We start from the raw sequence: 21,246 nt of genomic DNA, 5'->3' as shown, positions 1-21,246 counted from the left end.
TACATTTTAAATATCCTGGAAGTCCTTCTAAATTACGCAGCAACGCCCACCCCTCTCCAAGGCTGATGCGATATTTTACAGAACATTTAGGATGCTTAGAAGGGAAAGGGATTAAGTCTAAAAATAAAACTAGAAGCAAAATCAGCAAATTATAAAAGCTAATACGTACTCACAGCAAATTCTACTAATGAACTGTGTGTTCAGTTCACACATGCCGAATCAAGAATCTTTCATACTAACTCAAAAGCTAACAGGTTTGGTCTCCCCTCATTCCAACTGCCTCGTCTTTATATGAAAATTTAAAGATTTAAATTGAATTAAAATGAAAGACCCCCAACTTTAACAATGGAAATAAAGATGTATTCATTATTTATGGATTATATCTTACTTTGATGGGGGGGAATCCTCTAACATATGCCCTGTAGTTGGTAAATATCCAGTTCTTTTTAGGGATGTCCTGCTCTGTATCCAGCCCCAACCTAACTTGATGAAATCCTTCAGAGCTCAGCAATAATATACCTCCAGTATAATAAAGTCTATCCTCTTTATTCCAACAGATTAAGAAAGATCATTCATACCAATTGCTGACTTTGTTGCTCACCTTCCCTTTCCCCTTCGATTCCCAAAACTGGCTTTGACCTCCAATGGGGATAGAAGGGGAAGAGAGTCATTAAGATTCCAAGAATTAAAACCTTTGGGCATCTGGACCGCCAAGTGTGCATTTATGCATCATGAAACAGAGGAATCATGAAAGAAAAACCCACAAATGATACGGGAGGCCAGCGTATTCACCGGCTAACTGAACAACTCAGTTATTGGGTAGCCCTGGTGAAAAAGAAAGAGAAGAAAGGAAGAAAGAAAAAGATAGAGAGAGGGAAGAAGAAAAAGTAAGAACATTTAGTTGATTGGAAGAATAAAGTTGCAGTGAAGAGACTGGGGAAAAGCCAGAGAAAGGGAAATGGAGAGTTTAATTATAGGTATATTACATGCATTTTCTTTTTCAGTTTCCTGAGGTCTTCAAAAATAGGGTACATTTGTGAATTGTGTCTTGTCATATTTATTTGTCATAACTAGGTAAAATATCTAACTTGCTTTTAACAGCACAGGCTGGGGGAAAAAAACCCTACGAATTCACTCAGCTTCTGATCGTCATGCTTCATAGCATGGTGTAGTGGCTAGATCACGGGCCTGGGAGTCAGAAGGTCATGGGCTCTAATCCTGTCTCTGCCATGTGTCTGCTGTGTGACCTTGGGCAAGTCACTTTACTTCTCTGTGCCTCCATTACCTCATCTGTAAAATGGGGATTGAGATGTGAGCCCCACATGAGACAGGGACTGTGTCCAACCCGATTTGCTCCTATCCACCCCAATGCTTAGTACAGTGCCTGGCACATTGTAAGCGCTTAAACACCATAATTATTATTATTATTCTGTTTCCTGAAAATCTACAGCCTTAACCTCCTCAAAGAAGTGGAAACCTTCAGAGAATACAATAAAAGACTAATACAAGTTACACTGCAACTTCCATTCACTAAAGACTAAGAAGCAAAACTGATTCTCCTCTTGTTGAAGTGCAAAAAAGCAGAGTAACTTACGCCTTAAAGTTTAAAAAAATGCAGTTGATTATTGCCCAATGACTCTAAAGGGAATGTATATATGTGAATTTCATTTTTCAAAGATAATATATACAGTAGCTCTAAATTGTAAATAAATGCTTTGTTTAATGAATACTACACACTTACAGAATCCATCCTGCAAGCCAGCACGTGCTCAATATGTAAAAGAAGTTAGAAAGAGGGTCTCAATTTTAATGAGGACTGACTCCTTTCTATTACTTTAATAAGATTCAATTAGAATAAGCATGCACTGATGAATTCCTATCTGCCTCCAAGTTTTAAGTCTGTAATTCACTCAACCTAATGACATGGGCAGCGAGAGAGGAGAGTAGTGCCAGTAAATAAATACTGTTCCAGGCATTCATAGTTTCAAACTCACTAGCCCAATTGATCAACCAAGACTTTTAGAACCTATCTGCAAAGACAGATTACATGAACACAATGGCATGTGACTTTTTATTTTCAAAAGTTGTTTGTTTTTTTTAATATTTTACAAAAGTTAATGAAGTTAAAAAAAGCAAGTAGCAGACGTTACCTTTTGGGATCAAGTCGTGCAGTAACGAGTCGTGCTCCAGCCCAATTTTCATCTGCCCCACTGTGATATGTAATAGTAATGTCGACATGATTGAAGAGGTAGAAAGTATTCTTTTTGTTAAACTCAGACTGAAAAAAATCAGAAGGGAGTTCAGACTTTTCCAATAAAAGTTACATTTTGAACAAGCCCTTGAATTGAAACTGGAAAAATCACTCAGTTCCTAAGAATACTGAGCTCTGCATTCATTGTACCGAAACATAAGGACATCAGACACGGCATTTTCAGGTCCAACCAATGATCTGATCCACCCATTATTCTATCTCTGATAGTGGCAACAAAATATGCTAGCTCCTAGAACGCCAAAAAGCGCCTAAGACAATCCTTTTAGTATAAGTCATTACTTTAGAGTGGATGGAATCATTCCCGATTATTGAAAGAGTGAAGTAGGGCTGAATAACGGATTCAGTTTTCGTCTTGCTTTATGTAGTCCAGGTCAAAGACCCAAGGAACCTGGAGCTTTTCTCCCAGTCTAACAGGCTAAAAGCACCAGCAAAATCCTTGAGACAACAATCCAGCATTGTGAACTGTGAACTATGAAAATGCACATATCTCAAAACAAAGAAAAGATGGTTTTGTAGTCAATTCAGATCAGGACCTGGAGAGCATGTAAAAATATGCATCACGAAGAATGTATATTTAGCTACATGTTCTCATCCATAGCATAAAACCTAAAAGTTGTCAGCATATTCTGCAATTTGGAAGTAAAATTCCTAAAAATGAGCTTATAAAATAAAGATATAAAATACGAAGAAAGTCAACATCTCTCCTGGTAGACTGGCAGTGGATGAGGTCAACATATCAAACCGTAAACCAAGTTAGACATATACATACAACTGTGACAATACCTGACTCCCTCTGAGGCAGAGAAATTTGAGGGAAGCAGCGTGGCCTAGCAGAAGGAGCATTGGCCTGAGAGTCAGAGGATCTGAGTTCTAATCCCACCTCTGCTACTTGCCTGCTAGGAGACCTTGGGTAAGCACTTGATTTCTCTGTGCCTCAGTTACCTCATCTGGGAAATGTGGATTAAGACTGAGCCAGAGACTGTGTCCAACCTGATCATTCCATATCAACCCCAGTACTTAGTACAGTGCCTGGCACATGGTAAATGTTTAACAAATACTATTTTTTTAAAAAAAGCCACAAATGTCACCCAGCTTTTTGATGTGCACTCAACATTAATCTTCAGTATTACAGACTTAAAATGCAGCCGATCAACAATTGATACTTGCCTCAATACAGATGCATTGTATTCTCCCAAGCGTTTAATACAGTGCTCTGCACCTAGTAAGCGCTCAGTAAATACGATTGATCTAATACCGTTCAGCAGAGCAGGATACATGTGGAAGTCAGATGATAACAAAACATCTAAATAATTATGGCAGGCTCAAACAAGGTGACTAAGCAGGTTCAGCAGAGAAACATCCCATTCAATTAATTGTATCTGCTGAGCGCTTATGCAGCACACTATACTTAGGGATTGGGAGTGTAGACATATACCCTGCCCACAATGAGTTTATAGACCCGAGGACAAGTTTTCCCTGAAGCACTATTTCCAGCATTGGTAGAGGACTTGGGTTCCAATTCTGCCTCTGCCACTTGTCTGCTCTGTGACCCTAGGCAAGTTACTTAAATTCTCTGTGCCCCAGTTACCTCATCTGTAAAATGGGGATTAAGACTGTCAACCCCCTCTGGGACATGGAGTGTGTCTAACCAAATTATCTTAAATTTTTCCCAGAGTTTAGTACAGTGCCTGGCAAATAGTAAGCACTTAAATACCACTTTAAAAAAAAGTAGAGCTAAAAAACTTTCAAAGGAACCACTGCAAACACACCAACTTGGAGTACAGCAATCGGAAAAGAAAAATTACCTTTCTATCAGAAAAGAAAAAGAGTGAATGCATTGACAAACTGGGGCAGCTAGCCTCGAGCAGCAGAGTGGCCCTATAAGCAGACACTGAAGCATGTCGAAAGACTGCTTACACACGGGAGCAATATGTAAAGGACAGCGGGTCACACGAACACCTATCATCAGCAGTTAACCTTCAAATATGAAGGTTGAATTGTACTAATTATTGGATTTTTGGTGACATTCTAAACTCTGGCAAAAGCTGAAATGATACAGTATTTGTTAAACACTTACTTCATGTCAAGCACTGTTCTAAGCACTGGGGTAGATACAAGTTAATTAGGTCAGACACTGTCCCTGCTCCACATGGGCCTCACGGTCTAAGTAGGAAGGAGAACAGGTATTGAATCCTCTTAAATGAGGATTCAATTTACAGATGAGGAAACAGAGGCACGGAGAAGTCAAGTGACTTGCCCAAAGTCACACTGCAGGCAAGTGGCAGAACTGGGCTTAGAACCTAAATCCACTGGCTCATGCTTTTTCCACTTCTTCACGCTACTTCTCAAGAAAGCAATGGTCAACAAGAAAAAAATAAGGCGGCTTACTTCCACAGTCACTGGTATTCAGACTTTTTTCACACAATTCCAATAAATTCTAACAACTCAATTGCACGTTGTCAGAGAACTGAAACTAAAGTGAAGCAACTGGTCAAGTCGATAAACACTTGAGGTCTCTTTCCAGCTCTTTTACTCTACAGAATTATTCTAGGATTCCAAGGTCAGATGCACAAAAAAAAACCAAAACATACCTCAAAACCTTCCCATAACAAAACTGGGTGACAGTAATTGTGCACGTGGCATTACTTTCTTCACAATCCAAGCAATTTTATATCCATAATCACTTCTTTTTGCCAGGTGAAAATACTGCTCACAACCGCCAATATTACTGCTGGGGAATAATGTGGCTTTGTGGTGCTAAGATATCAACTTCAAGTCATTAGGGGCCATTTAATAAATATACACTCCACGCGGGTAACTCTTTTGGAGGACTAAGCAGAAAGCTGCTAAATAGTATGCTAAGTACTTCAACCTTCTTAATATCTCTAGAGCTACACTAAGTCTAATCCTTCCATATTCTGAGGCAGAGAATATGTTCAGTTTTACGGTAATGCTTCAGGCAAGGATGTTGCAAGCATAACAGCACTACGTTTTTTTTTACGAATACTTTTACTTATACAACTCCTTGTATAACGAACAAGCCCTTCCAAACCTGGTAAGCTCTTCCTCAGCACTTTGAGGTATGGATTTACAGCACTACTAAAAGTCATGTAAAATTTCAAACTAAAATACAGTTCAGAAGGCCAAACGATCCATAGGCTATAGAAAGCCATCATGGCAGGGGCAAAAATCTAAAATGAATTTGTTTCCATTTTACAGGGCACACGATGTGAAATGACCTTTTATGAACACTTTACAGTCTGCAAAACAATAAAGAATTTATTTCTAGGCACTTACATTGATAATGCAAGCATCTTTCACTCGACCATCTTGAGTAACAAAGCATCCTATTGGAAATCCTGGGTTACAGTATTTTTGTCCATCTTCCACATCATAACACCATGTTACAGGCATGTTATCAATAATCCTATGTGCAACAATAAAGTTATTCACATTATGTCATCCAAATCAAAGGGGTTTGAAACATTAATCTTATACATATTTCAATTCAATTACCTTTTAACTGTTTTCATTTTCTGTAAGATTTCAGCAACAAAAGAATATGATTTAAGCCACAGAGAATGGAAAAATGATGCAAGCGACTACACCAATAAAAGCTACTTTTGAGAGCAACTGAAAAATCATGCCATTTTATTTCATATCAACCCACCAGTGATGCTGATAGTTTAACTGCATTCCTTTCTTCAAAAAGGCCAGTTTATTCTTTTCAGCATCATTTGCTGGATCATAGGATTTTACACAAACTTTCTTGCAGGTTTCTGGTTTGTTAAAAGTAAACTGTTTAAAAATAAAAAGATTCAAAATAGTAAGCGGGGCTGCTAATGGAATTTTTATACACCAAGGATCATAAAACATGAGTCTTTTATTTTTTACCATCAGGGCTATTTTTCCTCCCACCTTCTAAATTCCACATCTTAAAACCGTTTTTTCAGAACCAAAATGATTATTCTACATACTTGTGAAGTAGGACACTAATGACAATAATATTTCCCTGACAATTTCATTCAGGCTATGTGGAATTTCTTTAAAAATATATCCCCTGAACATTGGGCAAAACAAAATATTGGTCAAGAACAATAGCTCTATTCACCATAGTTAGCTCAGTACAAGAGAACTACCACAAGTTCAAAACAATAGCCTCTTTGTAAGCAAGACTAATTTTGGTTACCATAGGGCATCCATCCTTGATGACTAAGTGAGTTAAATAGTACTGCCAGACTGTTGAGGCCTGCTGGATAGAACTTTGGGATTAAGCGCACTCTTCCACTAGAAGAAAATGTGACTGTTCATTACCAGCATATCTGGATCACTCGTGTGCCACCTGAGTTACCAAAAGCTGAGTTACCAGGTGGCCATCTGGACTTTTGGTCAGGGAATGGGTTTCCCAACTCTGTTGTCTTCTCCCCCAAAGCACTAATATAGTGCTCTGCACACAGTAAGTGCTCAATAGATAACACTGATTGGACTTTAAACTCAAAAGTTAATTTCACCCCTATCCAGGCAGTTAAATTACCCTAGCTATAGCTGCTTCTGCCCTCTTACATTAATCAAAGAATTTACCCAAATAATTCCTTTTATACAGCAAGATAAAGCCTCAGAAAGGAAGAGTTTACAGGAAATTCCTCAATCGCTATTGCATCACTTGACAGGCTGAGGATACCTCAACAGCCATGATTCAGGGTCTTCTTTTCAGTCATGTGAAGGGGAATGGGTTCAATTCCCTCTGAAGAGAGACACTGAGCCGTGACCTCTCAGTGGTGGTAGTACTGATTTGGGGGGGCTAACATCTCTTTCAGACAATAAAATGTACTAGTCTTGGGGAAAAAAAAAACAGACCAAAAAACTAACCTAAAATTGCCCTGCATTTTACAGTCCAAAGGTTGCCCGTCAAATTTATCTTCAGGAGTGGAGCTCCAGGCCAAGTGGAGTGAGCTGGGGCAGCATCCAGGCCCTGAGAGTTCAAATAAGGAGCCTGCCTACTGCCTAAGGCCCAAGACCCAGACCCTAGCCTAAGGGCCAGAGCAACTGTCTAGAACAGGCCACAGCGCAGAGACATACCCACAGTGCCTGGTGAGGATCTGTGCGATCTGCAGAGCAGCTGGGCTCGTGAGGCAAACAGGAGGAAGATGTAACTGGGGTGCCCATCCTCCGCCCCCAGTCGCCTGGCTCATGGCCCCTGTTCTCCAAGGTTTCCAGGATTCAGGGGTGGGAGGCAGTCCCCATCCACGACAAACATGCAAGAACAGCCTCAACGGCATCTATGCCCTTCAGCGGAGCAGAGAGCCAGGCTGGGCCTTGGCAGACATGGAGGAGGAGCGGAGGCTCTGCCTTCAGGGTTCCCGCTACTGCTGTCACCATCATCTTGGGGGAAAATGATCCCAGTGAATATGAGCATAGGGGGGGAAGGAGGGGAGAGCACTCTCGTTCTCTCTCAATCAGCTCACACCCACTTACTCACTCTTTCCCACTACCCTGCAGCTCGCACTCTTTGTTCCTTTCAAGCTAACCTTCTAACTCTGCCTCGTCCTGGTCTCTCCCATTGTCTGCCACTTGCTGTAAGCCCTTCCCCCTGCCTGGAACACCCTCCCATCTCAAATACGACAGACCCCTCCCATCTTCTAAACCTTTCTGGACTCACATCTCAGACGGTGAGGCCCACTGTGACTATGTCCAACCTATCTTGTATCCATGTCAGGACTTAGTTCGGTAAGCCCTTAGCAAATATAATAATATCATCTCCTCCAAGAAGCCTTCTTGAATTGATCTCTAATTTCCCCAGTTTATAGCCCACTGTCACTTCAGTATTTCTGTTCCAACTAAGCACTTTAGTGCTAACTACCTTCCATGGTATTTTTGCAGGTGTCTTTCCTACCCCTCTACTTACACACCAACCCATGTGCACATCCCCTTTTTCCTTCTTCTTGTTAATATGTCACACCTGCTATATTATAAACTCCATGGGGGCAGAAATCAGGTACTCTCCCAGGCACTTAGTACAGTGTTCTCCATGCAGCAGACGCTAAGTCAACACTGTTTGACTTTTCTTGCTTTCTCCCCACTATTCTTGGCTCACTGACCCTACCGCATGAGAGCCCTGTCCTCTTACACCTATATCTGAAAGATATAATATTGGTCACCAATTTCAAAACCATACGTGAAGCCCATTTCAAAGGAATGAATTTCACATTCTCAGCCTCGAAATTGGTATGTAATGGGACTAAATGCAAAGCAGGCTGGCCTACTGTGAACTTTGGTGACATGAATATTTTTCATTTTCACACTTTCAAGTTTGAATCCAGAGGAATTTGTGATTTTTTTTTAAAGGCCGTAAGTACTCTGTGAGTCACCTTATATGGGGATGACGCTATTCTTTCTCCAAAGAGTACTTGTCCGAGATTTTCAGAAGGTCGTTTCTCTGTTGAATCTTGACAAAAGTCAAAGCTGAAAGAGAAGTTTACAATATAAAATACAAGAATAAAACGGGGAAGAAATGTCATTTCAAAATTTTATGTTCATAATGTATTTCCAGATTTCTCCATGTAATATTTTTGGCAGGAACCTCACCGCTAGTGAAGATTCCGTCACCGGATTTGACCCCCAATGACCCGAAAATTCATACTGCTTTTTCATGTACCTACTTTTTTCTTTAGATAGTTCAACTTCCAAAATTACGACATCCTGAAATATAAAAGCATCTACAGACTCGATTTTTTTAAGTTGTGGAAAATACTTCCTCTGCCAATGACAGCTAAACTAATGGCAAGTTTTTCAGTTTGTGTACAGAAATGTTGTTCGTAATCTCATCTGTCTCCATGTGAATGATAAGGCCTAAAAGAACCGTTAAGAGGCCCAAGTTTTTCAATGACTAACTCATTTACTGAAGACAGCAAGGAGCCACCATTACAGGCTACTGTCAATCCAAACTTTAAGTTTTAATATTTTGGAAGTATTTTTAGTCGTAAACAACATCTGAAAGCCAGACAGGCAATTCAGTACTAATTCTTACCCATCATGACATTCGGAAATTAGAATTACTCTTCATGATAATGGATGGGATACAAACAGAACCCATTCCTAAGGAAAAACTTGACATTTAAGTACTATTGCTAAATATTCTTATTAGGTGTCCTTTTTAGATGTTGGCGAAACAAAACTTTCGAAACTCAAAATACAATTTCAAAAGTTGCTCCTAACATAGTCCCGCGTCTATAAATAAAAGAACCCTTTATTTATAAGTAGCCTTCCTGAAATATGAGAAATGGCCCTGATCTGGAAAACCATTTGGACCTCATTCTGAGAGCTGAGCTCTGATTTCCTTCTTTCCTATGTTCCATGTTATCATAGTCTTTGAATCCTTCTCAGATCACTTTTAAAAGTGACTAAACATAGAATCATCATACCGCATACTTACGCATCATATTCATATGGTAGAACTGATTCCACTGAGTCCAGTCTATTCACAAATAGTTCAATTAGTGACTAAAAGGAGAAAAAAATCCTGCATAAATGTACAGTTAAGAAAATTCATCTCCACACGTAATTAAAAAGCAATTAAACTTCTGGTTACCATCAATTTCGCAACACAGAACATTTGGTTTTATATCCTTTTACGAGTTGAAAAAAGAGAGAGACATGCAAGATGTGAAGGAAAAATGCTGTTGGTTTTTTTTTTCTTTTCAGGCAGGCCCACAAAACCGGGACTGCTGCTGCTCAGGAAACCTGGATCACCTACAGTGGCTCTGCCACCCACATGGAAGCTGAGGTATTCGATGGAGAAAAGCTGGGCCGAGTGGGACGGAAATCGTCTGAGTGACTGCTCCAAACTGGAGGTGGTTCCGTAGTCCCAGAAATGAGTATTAATACCCCAGTGAGTCTACGCCCTCTCTCTGATGCATGTTCCAGGAATTACAGAGCCCCAGTAAATATAGTGCAAACAAAAGATCCCTGAAGTATAGAGAGATATATTTACACGATGATGGCAGTCTACCGTCAAGAACAACGGTGGAGACTGTTTTAAGGCTTCAAGGCGGAGAAGCCGAGAAAAAGAATTGGTTGGTGTGGTTTGCGAAGCAGTGCTCACACTCTCTTGTCCCTGTTGTGTTCGGCTGGGGTCTAAAGTTAATGAGCGAGTGGGTGGAGAGAGGTTCACAGCTTGTGAAAGCGCATTCAAAGGTTTTCATTCACTCATTCAATGGTATTTATTAAGCGCTTACTGTGTGCGAAGCACTGTACTAAGCGCTTGGGAAAGTAAATACAACAATAAAGAGTGACAGTCCCTGCCCGTTTTATGCACAAGTCCCATTTGCACAGGTATGAAAAAACACCTGAACATGTAAAATACGCATTACCTACCTATATCATGATGGCACACAAATGGGGTTGGTTTTGCAAGGCAGTAAGCAATACTGTGAGACTTCAGCTGCACTTTAAATGGTGGAAGGAATAGTATTTGGTAGAGGGGAGCAGGAATGCTGTTCTAGGCATGAGAAAAAGCTAAGTCAAGGTTTTTAAGGTTGCAAAATGATGCATATAAGAGGACAGTTGAAAAAGCTGTCACGAGTAGAACTTATGTTAAAAGTGAACAGAAGGACATAAAGCTTACTCTAAGGGAACACTACTGGACAAGTGATTGAAAGAACTGGGTTGTAATGGAACAGTGAGTTAAATACATGGGAGAAACAGAAAAGAGCCAAAGAGTTTGATCACAAGGTTTCCTGCTATATCAGCCTTTCTGCACCGGCCCCATTTCTGTTTTGCACAATTTCTTCCCACCAAAGAATTCAGCCCGACTGCAAGGCCCAGGCTGACAATTCTGCCAATTCTGCAAATTCCCAGGCTGACAATGAGAAGCAGCGTGGCGCAGTGGAAAGAGCACGGGCTTTGGAGTCAGGGCTTATGAGTTCGAATCCCAGCTCTGCCACTTGCCAGCTGTGTGACTGTGGGCAAGTCACTTAACTTCTCTGTGCCTCAGTTCCCTCATCTGTAAAATGGGGATTAAGACTGTGAGCCCCACGTGGGACAACCTGATTCCCCTGTGTCTACCCTAGCGCTTAGAACAGTGCTCTGCACATAGTAAGCGCTTAACAAATACCAACATTATTATTATTATTATTATTAATTCCAAGGAAAAATGTTTGGAAGAAGGGATTAACTACCTTCACATACAAAAACTTGCAACAGATCATTCGTTAGATAAGGTAAGAGAGGTGGGGAGAGCCATTTAAAAAAAAAAATTCCTAACTACAAGGGCTGTGGCATCTGGTACAATTAGATTAGGATGGCTTAACAAACTTGACATGTGTATGTGGTGGGAGGAAAGAACCAACAGGAGTCTGTCCAGGAGAAAAATTTTGGTGAATCTAACCCAAGTGCTAAGTACACATGGCTCAGTGGGAAGAGCCCGTGCTGGGGAGTCAGAGGGCATGGGTTCAAATCCCATCTCCGCCGCTTGTCAGCTGTGTGACTTTGGGCAAGTCACTTCACTTCTCTGTGCCTCAGTTACCTCAACTGTAAAATGAGCATTAAGACTGTGAGCCCCACGTGGGACAACCTGATCACCTTGTATCCTCCCAGCGCTTAGAACAGTGCTTTGCACATAGTAAGCGCTTAATAAATGCCATCGTTATTATTATTTTCAAACAGTAAGCACTCAATAAGTACGACTGAATTGAATGAATGAACCCATGGAAAATAGGGAAATGTAAAATATCTTGAAAGGGCGAAATCGGCATGGAAAAAGTGACCCAAATATCCAAAGGCCTCCCGTTCCATATTTGGAAGGGTGTCTCCACGCAAGGAGTAGGAGGAGGAGGAATGAGGAAAAGATACTTGATATCAGCAGTCACAGAAGAAAAGGGCAGGTGGGGTGCTTTTTGTACTGTACGTTCCTTCCTGCAGGGATTTGCACACTGTGGAGCTGAACAGACAATCGATGGCAATGTTTCTAAGAGGAATAAAGATGGGAGTTGAAGGTTCGATGTCTTACACAGGAAGATGAGAGAGGGGAGAGGGCTGAGTGAGCACCTCCCGAGGAGGCTGAGAGGCTAGACCGTAGGCTCTTTATAGGCAGGGAACTTATCTGCTGATTCTGTTGGACTGTGCTCTCTCCCAAGTGCTTAGTACAGTGCTCTGCACATAGTAGACACTGTGTGTTCTTGTCTAGACTGTGAGCCACCCCCTAGCCTGTGAGTTCGTTGTGGGCAGGGAATGTGTCTGATGTGATACTGTACTCTCCCAAGCGCTTAGTACAGTTTGTACATAGTAAGTGCTCAATAAATACGATCATTAATAATAATAATAAGAGCTCAATACATATCACTGATCGAGTCCCACTCTGCAAGTGTGGGCAGGGAACTGTTTATTGCTGTACTGTACTCTCCCAGGAGCTTAGGACAGGCAGGGATGGCCTCTATTGCTGTATTGTAATAATAATGACAGTATTTGTTAAGTGCTTACTATGTACCAAGCACTGCTGTAAGCACCGGGGTAGATAAAAGGTAATCGTGCTGTCCCAAGTGAGGGCTCATTCTTCATCCCCATTTTCCAGATGAGGTAACTGAGGCATTGAGAAGTGAAGTGACTTGCCCAGAGTCACACAGTTGACAAATGGCAGAGCTGGGATTAGAACCCACGACCTCTGACTCCCTAACTCATGCTCTTGCCACTAAGCCACGCTTTCCCAAGTGCTTAGTCCAGGGTTCTGCACACAGCAGGAGCTCAATACATTCATTCATTCAATCGTATTTATTGAGTGCTTAGTGTGTGCAGAGCCCTGGACTAAGCGCTTGGAAAGTACAATACAGCAATATAGAGAGACGATCCTGCCCACAATGGGCTCACGGGCTAGGGGTGGGGGAGAAAGACATCAAAACAAGTAAACAGGCATCAACAGAAATAAATCGATTTATAGATGCATACATAAGCCCTGTGGGGCGGGAAAGTGGGGAGAGCTAAATCTGAATGAATGAATTTGAGAGAGGCCATGGCAACCTGGGGGGGGGGGGGAGGGAAGGCAGGCAGGGCTCAAGGGTCAATGTTTGCTTTGAAATCAGGGAAGGGCACGGAGCACCATAAGTGTTGCCAAAAGATTTTACCGACGAAGTGTCAATGTTTGCCCAGGAGGTGCGGGAGGCAGAGGGGCCAGTGAGTGCCTAGCAGGGGCCTGGGAGTCAGAAAGTCACGGGTTCTAATCCCAGCTCCGCCACCTGTCTGCTGTGGGACCTTGGCCAAGTCACTTCACTGGGTCTCAGTTACCTCATCTGTAAAATTCATTCATTCAATCCTATTTATTGTGCGTTTACTGTGTGCAGAGCACTGTGCTAGGTGCTTGGAAAATACACAGTCTAGAAACGGGGTGACAGACATCAAAACAAGCAAGGTGGGTGGGCTGGGTTGGAGTACAACAGTAGGGCCGGGGGGGGGTAGGAACGAAGCTGTTTGAGCGCTTTGAAGATGGTGTCTGTTAAGCACTATGTGCCAGATGCTGTATTAAACACTGGGGTGAATACAAGCAAACCGGGTTGGACACAGTCCCTGCCCCACATGGGGCTCACAGTCTCAATCCTCATTTTACATATAAGTCACCTTGAGGCCCAGGTGGGACGAGGACTGTAACCCACCCCATTTGCTTGCATCCACCCCAGCGCTTAGTAGAGAAGCAGCGTGGCTTAGAGGAAAGAGCCTGGCCTTGGGAGTCGGAGGTGGTGGGTTCTAATCCCAGTTCTGCCGCTTAACAGCCGTGTGACCTTGGGCAAGTTATTTCACTTCTCTCTGTGTGCCTCAGTGACCTCCTCTGAAAAATGGGGATTTAGACTGTGAGCACCATGGGGGACAACCTGATTACCCCTGATCTACCCCAGCGCTTAGATCAGTGCTTGGCTTAACAAATATCATTATGATTATTACTATTATTAGAGTGCCTGGCACCCAGGAAACGCTTAACCAATACCACAGTTATTATTCCCAGGAGAACCGGGCAGCGGTGCCACGCCGGTGGGGGAGGCGGAAGGGGTGAAAAGTGTTGCACTGAATGTCATTCATTCATTCAATAGTATTTATTGAGCACTTACTGTGTACAGAGCACTGTACTAAGGGCTTGGAATGTACAATTTGGCAACAGATAGAGGCAATCCCTGCCCAACGACAGGCTCACAGTCTAAACTGGAGAGACAGACAACAAAACAAGTGGGCAGGCATCAATACCATCCAGGTAAATAGAAACATAGATATATACACATCATTAATAAGATAGAGTACTAAACAATATATGCAAATATGCACAGGTGCTGCAGAGAGGGGGAGAGCAGAAGGAGGGAGGAGGGGGAATGGGGAGGGGAGGAGGGGCAGAGGGAAAAGGAGGGCTCAGCCTGGGAATACCACGGCATCAGCAGGCAATTCGTTCATTCAATCATATCTGTTGAGCGCTTACTGTGTAAGAAGCGCTGTACTAAGCGATTGGGAAAGAACAATAATAATAATGATGGTATTTGTTAAGCGCTTACTATGTGCCAAGCACTTGTCCTAAGCGCTAGGGTAGACATAAGGTGATGAGGTGGTCCCACATGGGGCTCACAGTCTTCATCCCCATTTTACAGATGAGGGAACTGACACACAAAAAATCATAATAATAATGGTGGTATTTGTTAAGCACTTACTGTGCGCCAAGCACTTGTTCTAAGCGCTGGGGTAGATATAAGGTGATGAGGTTGTCCCACGTGGGGCTCACAGTCTTCATCCCCATTTCACAGATGAGGTCACTATAGGGTGGCGGGCCTGGGGGCCGGCACTGTTATTACTATTGTTGTATTTGTGAAGTGCTTACTATGCTCATTCATTCATTCATTCAATAGTATTTATTGAGCGCTTACTATGTGCAGAGCACTGGACTAAGCACTTGGCACGGACAATTCTGTAACAGACAGCGACGATCCCTGCCCAATGACGGGCTCACAGTCTAAACGGGGGAGACAGACAGCCAAGCACTGCTCTAAGCGCTGGGATGGATACAAGTTAATGAAGTCAGAGACGGTCCCTGTCCCACGTAATAATAATAATAATAATGGTATTTGCTAAGCGCTTACTATGTACCAAGCACCGTTCTAAGCGCTGGGGTAGAGATAAGGTAATGAGTCTGTCCCATGTGGGGCTCAAAGTCTTAAACCCTATTTTATAGATGAGGGAACTGAGGCCCAGAGAAGTGAAGTGACTTGCCCACAGTCACAGAGCTGACAAGAGGTGGAGCCGGAATTCGAACCCATGACCTCCGACTCCCCAGCCCGGCCTCTTTCCACTGAGCCACGCTGCTTAATAATAATAATAATAATAATAATGTCGGTATTTGTTAAGTGCTTACTATGTGCTGAGCAATGTTCTAAGCGCTGGGGTGGATACGGGGTAATCAGGTTGTCCCACGTGAGGCTCCCAGTCTTTATCCTCATTTTCCAGAGGAAGTCATTGAGGCCCAGAGAAGTGACTTGCCCACAGTCACCCAATTGATAAGTGGTGGAGCCGGGATTCGAACCCATGACCTCTGACTCCCAGGCCCGTGCTCTATGCACCAGGCCCTGCTGCTTCTCATGCTGCTCAGATAAGCAACTGCCTCAACTGCCTCTGTCGTCAGGTTGTATTTATTGAGTGCTTGTGTCTGGAGCACTGTAATAATAATAATAATGTTGGTATTTGTTAAGCGCTTACTATGTGCCGAGCACTGTTCTAAGAGCTGGGGTAGATACAGGGTCATCAGGTTGTCCCACGTGAGGCTCCCAATCTTCATCCCCATTTTCCAGAGGAGGTCACTGAGGCCCAGAGAAGTGACTTGCCCACAGTCACCCAGCTGACAAGTGGCGGAATTCGAACCCATGCCCTCTGACTCCCCAGGCGGTCTCTCCCCACTGAGCCAGGCTGCCTCTCAGGGGCCTCGCCGTCCATCGAGAAGCGAAGAGAGGAACTGCATCCCAGCTCTGCCACTTGTCAGCTGTGTGACTGTGGGCAAGTCACTTAACTTCTCTGTGCCTCAGATACCTCATCTGTAAAATGGGGATGAAGACTATGAGCCTCACGTGGGACAACCTGATTACTCTGTATCTCCCCCAGCGCTTAGTAGCAGTGTGGCTCCGTGGAAAGAGCCCGGGCTTGGGACTCAGAGGTCATGGGTTCGAATCCCGGCTCTGCCACTTATCCGCTGTGGGACCTGGGGCAAGTCACTTAGCTTCTCTGTGCCTCAGTGACCTCATCTGGAAAATGGGGATGATGATGATGTTGGTATTTGTTAAGCGCTTACCAGGGGCAGAGCACTGTTCTAAGCGCTGGGGGGGGGGGGGGGGACGACCCAGGGGAATCAGGTTGTCCCACGTGGGGCTCCCAGTCTTCATCCCCATTAGAACTGGGATTAGAACCGGGAGCCCCCAGGAGGGGCAATCGGATGACCCTGTAGCTACCCAGCGCTCAGAACAGTGCTCGGCACATAGTAAGCGCTTAACAAATACCAACATTAGTAGTAGTATTATTCCCCTTTGAGGGCGGAGGGAAGTGAGAGGGGGAGAGAGGAGCGAAGGGGGCGAATTCGAACCCGGGCCCGCCGCCCTCACCTTGCAGCCCTCCGTCTCCTTGTCGGGCTCGCAGAAGCTGACGGGGGCCAGGCCGGGGAGGTAGAAGGCGGGGCAGCAGGGAGCCGCCAGCAGGAGCAGGAGCGGGAGCGCCGGACGCCGGACGCGGGGGCGGCTCCTGCCGGGCGACCTCATCGTCGGGGCTCAGCCGCGGGGGGCCACCATGGGCCGCGCCGGCCGCTCGCTCGCTCGCTCGCTCGGTCGGTCTGTCGGCCGCTCGGTCTGTCGGTCGACGGGACCCGCCCGGGCCGGACCCTCCCTCCCTCCCACCGCCGCCGCCGCCGCCGCCAGCAACTCCTTCCGCCTTCCAGGCGCACCACGGGGCCGCCGCCAGCCCCCGCCCCCAGCGCTCTCGCGAGAGCCGCGCGGCGTCACGTGATCCGACCCCGACGCCCCCGGCGCCATCTTGGGGACGGGGACGGGGAGGGGCGGAAGGCCAGCGGAGCCCGCGCCTGCGCCCCTTAGGCAAGCCGCCCCTTTCATTCATTCATTCATTCATTCATTCATTCATTCATTCATTCATTCATCCGGGTTTATTGAGCGCTTACTATGCACTGGACTAAGCACTTGGAACGGACAATTCACTCATTCATTCATTCCTGTTTAATAATGTTGGTATTTGTTAAGCGCTTACTATGTGCAGAGCACTGTTCTAAGCGCTGGGGTAGACACGGGGGAAGCAGGATGTCCCAAGTGGGGCTCACAGTCTTAATCCCCATTTTACAGATGAGGGAACTGAGGCACAGAGAAGTGAAGTGACTTGCCCACCGTCACACAGCTGACAAGTGGCAGAGCTGGGATTCAAACTCATGACCTCTGACTTCAAAGCCCGTGCTCTTTCCACTGAGCCACGCTGTTTAATGAGGGCTTACTATGCACTGGACTAAGCACTTGGAATGGACAATTCATTCATTCATTTATTCATTCGTGTTTATTGAGCGCTTACTATGCACTGGACTAAGCACTTGGAATGGACAATTCATTCATTCACTCAATATTATTTATTGAGTGCTTACTATGCGCAGAGCACTGGACTGAGCACTTGGAATGGACAGTTCGTTCATTCAATAGTATTTATTGAACACTTACTATGTGCAGAGCACTGGACTGAGCGCTTGGAATGAACAATTCATTCATTCAACAATATTTATTGAACGCTTACTATGTGCAGAGCACTGGACTGAGCGCTTGGAATGAACAATTCATTCATTCAACAATATTTATTGAATGCTTACTATGTGCAGAGCACTGGACTGAGTGCTTGGAATGGACAGTTCATTCATTCAATAGTATTTACTGAGCACTTACTGTGGGCAGAGCACTGGACTGAGCGCTTGGAATGGGCAATTCAGCAACCGATAGCGACAATCCCTGCCCAATAACGGGCTCACAGTCTAAACAGGGGAGACGGACAGTCAAGCACTGCTCTAAGCGCCGGGGTGGATACAAGTTAATGAGGTCAGAGGCAGTCCCTGTCCCACAAAATAATAATAATAATGATGATGGTATTTGTTAAGCGCTTACTATGTGCCAAGCACCATTCTAAGCGCTGGGGTAGAGACAAGGTAATCAGGTTGTCCCACGTGAGGCTCCCAGTCTTCATATCCCTTTTACAGATGAGGGAACTGAGGCCCAGAGAAGTGAAGTGACTTGCCCACAGTCACCCAGCTGACAAATGGCGGAGCCAGAATTCGAACCCATGACCTCTGACTCCCCAGCCCGGCCTCTTTTCATTAAGCCACGCTGCATAATAACAATAATAATAATAATGGTGGTATTTGTTAAGCGCTTACTATGTGCAGAGCACTGTTCTAAGCGCTGGGGTAGAAACAGGGTCATCAGGTTGTCCCACGTGAGGCTCATAGTCTTCATCCCCATTTTACAGATGAGGTCACTGAGGCACAGAGAAGTGAAGTGACTTGCCCACAGTCACACAGCTGACAAGTGGCAGATAAGCGCTTGGAAAGTACAATTCGACAATAAAGACAGCCCCTGACCACAAGGGATGAGCTCTTTCTCCTCAGGAAAGCCGCCCCTCTCCTCTCCATTCATTCAGTCAGTCAGTCCTATTTATTGAGCGCTTACTGTGTGCAGAGCATTCATTCAATAGTATTTATTGAGCGCTTACTATGTGCAGAGCACTGTACTAAGCGCTTGGAATGTACAATTCGCCAACACTGTACTAAGCGTTTGGAAAGTACATTTCAGCAACAAAGAGAGACAGTCCCTGCCCACAAGCGGCGAGCTCTTTCTCCTCAGGAAAGCCGCCCCTCTCCTCTCCATTCATTCATTCATTCAGTCGTATTTATTGAGCGCTTACTGTGTGCAGAGCACTATACTAAGCGCTTGGAATGTAGATTTCAGCAGTAAAGAGAGACAGTCCCTGCCCACAAGGGGCGAGCTCTTTCTCCTCAGGAAAGCCGCCCCTCTCTTCTTCATTCATTCAGTCAGTCACTCGTATTTATTGAGCGCTACTGTGTGCAGAACACTATACTAAGCGCTTGAAAAGTACAATTCAGCAATAAAGAGAGACTGTCCCTGCCCACAGGGGGCTCACAGTGTAGAAAGGGGGAGACAGGCATCAAAAATAGGGTACACCGTCTTCAATAGCGTCAATATAAATGATTATATTATATATACATTTTCATATACTGAATTAAATTAAATATTAAATAAAAATTATAATGTGGTATTTGTTAAGCGCTTACTATGTGCTAAGCACTGTTCTAAGCACTGGGGTAGATACAAGATAATCAAGTTGGCCCATGTGGGGCTCACAGTCTTCATCCCCCTTTTCAGATGAGGGAACTGAGTCACAGAGAAGTGAAGTGCCTTGCTCAAGATCACACAGCAGATAAGTGGTGGAGGTGGGATTAGAACCCAGGTCCTCTGACTCCCAAGCCCAGGCTATTTCTATTAAGCCCTTTTCCCATCAGCTCCTCCCTCAAGTTCCTGCTGGGATAGAGGACTGTCGGGATAAAATTTTGTTAATGAAATGTACATCGCCTTGATTCTATTTATTTGTTATTGTTTTAATGAGAAGTTCATCCTCTTGATTCTATTTATTGCTATTGTTCTTGTCTGTCCGTTTCCCCCGATTAGACTGTAAGCTCTTCAAAGGGCAGGAACTGTCTCTTTCTGTTACCGACTTGTACATTCCAAGCACTTAGTACAGTGCTCTGCACATAGTAAGCACTCAATAAATTCTATTGAATGAACAAATGAATGAATAAAATGCCAGGGATTCAACTTGATTTTTTTTTCCCTTCCCATTTCTTTCTTTTAATTTGTAAAACGAGGTGAATTGTACATGTTGTCATGCATTTGTTCCTTTCGCGCTACAAAGATTTGCTTCCCACTAGATAAGGCGCAAAAAACAGCTTAGTAAAGTGCCTGGAACGTAGTAAGCTCTCAACAAATGTCATCGTTATTATTATTATTCGATCGTCTGTCCTGTTGATTGATTGGCAACCTATTCCAAGCATGAACAGAATCTTAAAGCTAGAGAAGGAAGAGAAGACAATGGACGCGGGAGCAAACCCAGCAGGAGAGGTTGCAATAAAGGCCGGAGGACACGGCTATAAATGTGTTCGTTAATTGACATTATTGTACTTTCCCAAACGCTTAGTACAATGCTCCGCATGCAGTAATTGCTCAATAAATATGAATGAATGAATGAACAGTCAAAATTACCGGTGTTACAGATTACGAGAGTTAAAAGTTGAACCTTGCAAGAAAGAATTGGAAAAGCCTATGCAAATATTTGAGCGGCAGGAGGCATGTGGGCAAATTGGGCAACAGAACAGAGTACTTCAAGGATGAATGGAAATGTGGGAAGAGGGAGGTTATAAAGCACAAGGGTCTAAAAGTCGAGGGGAGCTAGAATCAAAAGTAGGGCAAACGTTAGTGCTGCGACAAGAATACAGTAGTGACAGAGACATAAAGGGTAAAACCTGATTGCTTTAAGTGTGAAGGGACAAAAATAATGGCTCGTGCTTACTGTGTGCAGAGCTCTGCAGTAAGCACTTGGGAGAGAACAATATAACAGAATTGGCAGACATGTTCCCTGCCCACAAGAAGCTTACAGTCTGGAGGAGGAGACAGACATAAAATAAATGATGGATTCCTACATAAGTGCTGTGAGGCCAAGGGTGGGCTGAATAAAGGGTGTTTCAGGCCCTAATGCAAGAAGTGCAAGCGTGAGAAGCGGCATGGCCTAGTGGATAGAGCACAGGCCCGGGAGTCAGAAGGACCTGGGTTCTAGTCCTGGCTCTTTCCCTTGACTGCTGTGTGACCCTGGGCAGGTCACTTCACTTCTCTGTGCCTCAGTTACCTCAACTGCAAAATGGG

The 21,246-nt window shown here is 44.1% G+C and overlaps 1 protein-coding gene across 1 annotated transcript in view; it reads right to left on the bottom strand.

Moving 5' to 3' along the window:
* The window catches only part of LOC100083560 (transmembrane 9 superfamily member 2-like), a 50,212-nt gene extending 33,078 nt beyond the window's left edge, over nucleotides 1-17,134 (bottom strand). Inside the window, exons 1-6 of the mRNA XM_029067365.2 lie at nucleotides 16,879-17,134; nucleotides 9,705-9,772; nucleotides 8,641-8,734; nucleotides 5,943-6,070; nucleotides 5,570-5,699; nucleotides 2,151-2,278 (exon numbers count right to left, since the gene is read on the bottom strand). Coding sequence (XP_028923198.1) covers nucleotides 2,151-2,278; nucleotides 5,570-5,699; nucleotides 5,943-6,070; nucleotides 8,641-8,734; nucleotides 9,705-9,772; nucleotides 16,879-17,031 — 701 coding nt within the window. The 5' untranslated portion in view covers nucleotides 17,032-17,134. The remainder of the gene's footprint in view (nucleotides 1-2,150; nucleotides 2,279-5,569; nucleotides 5,700-5,942; nucleotides 6,071-8,640; nucleotides 8,735-9,704; nucleotides 9,773-16,878) is intronic.
* Nucleotides 17,135-21,246: the final 4,112 nt, after the last annotated feature.

The sequence above is a fragment of the Ornithorhynchus anatinus genome, chromosome 6, assembly GCF_004115215.2.
Source record: "Ornithorhynchus anatinus isolate Pmale09 chromosome 6, mOrnAna1.pri.v4, whole genome shotgun sequence".
Classification (NCBI taxonomy): domain Eukaryota; kingdom Metazoa; phylum Chordata; class Mammalia; order Monotremata; family Ornithorhynchidae; genus Ornithorhynchus; species Ornithorhynchus anatinus.
Note: the sequence above shows the minus strand (reverse complement) of the source record. Positions and strands in the feature narration are given on the sequence as shown.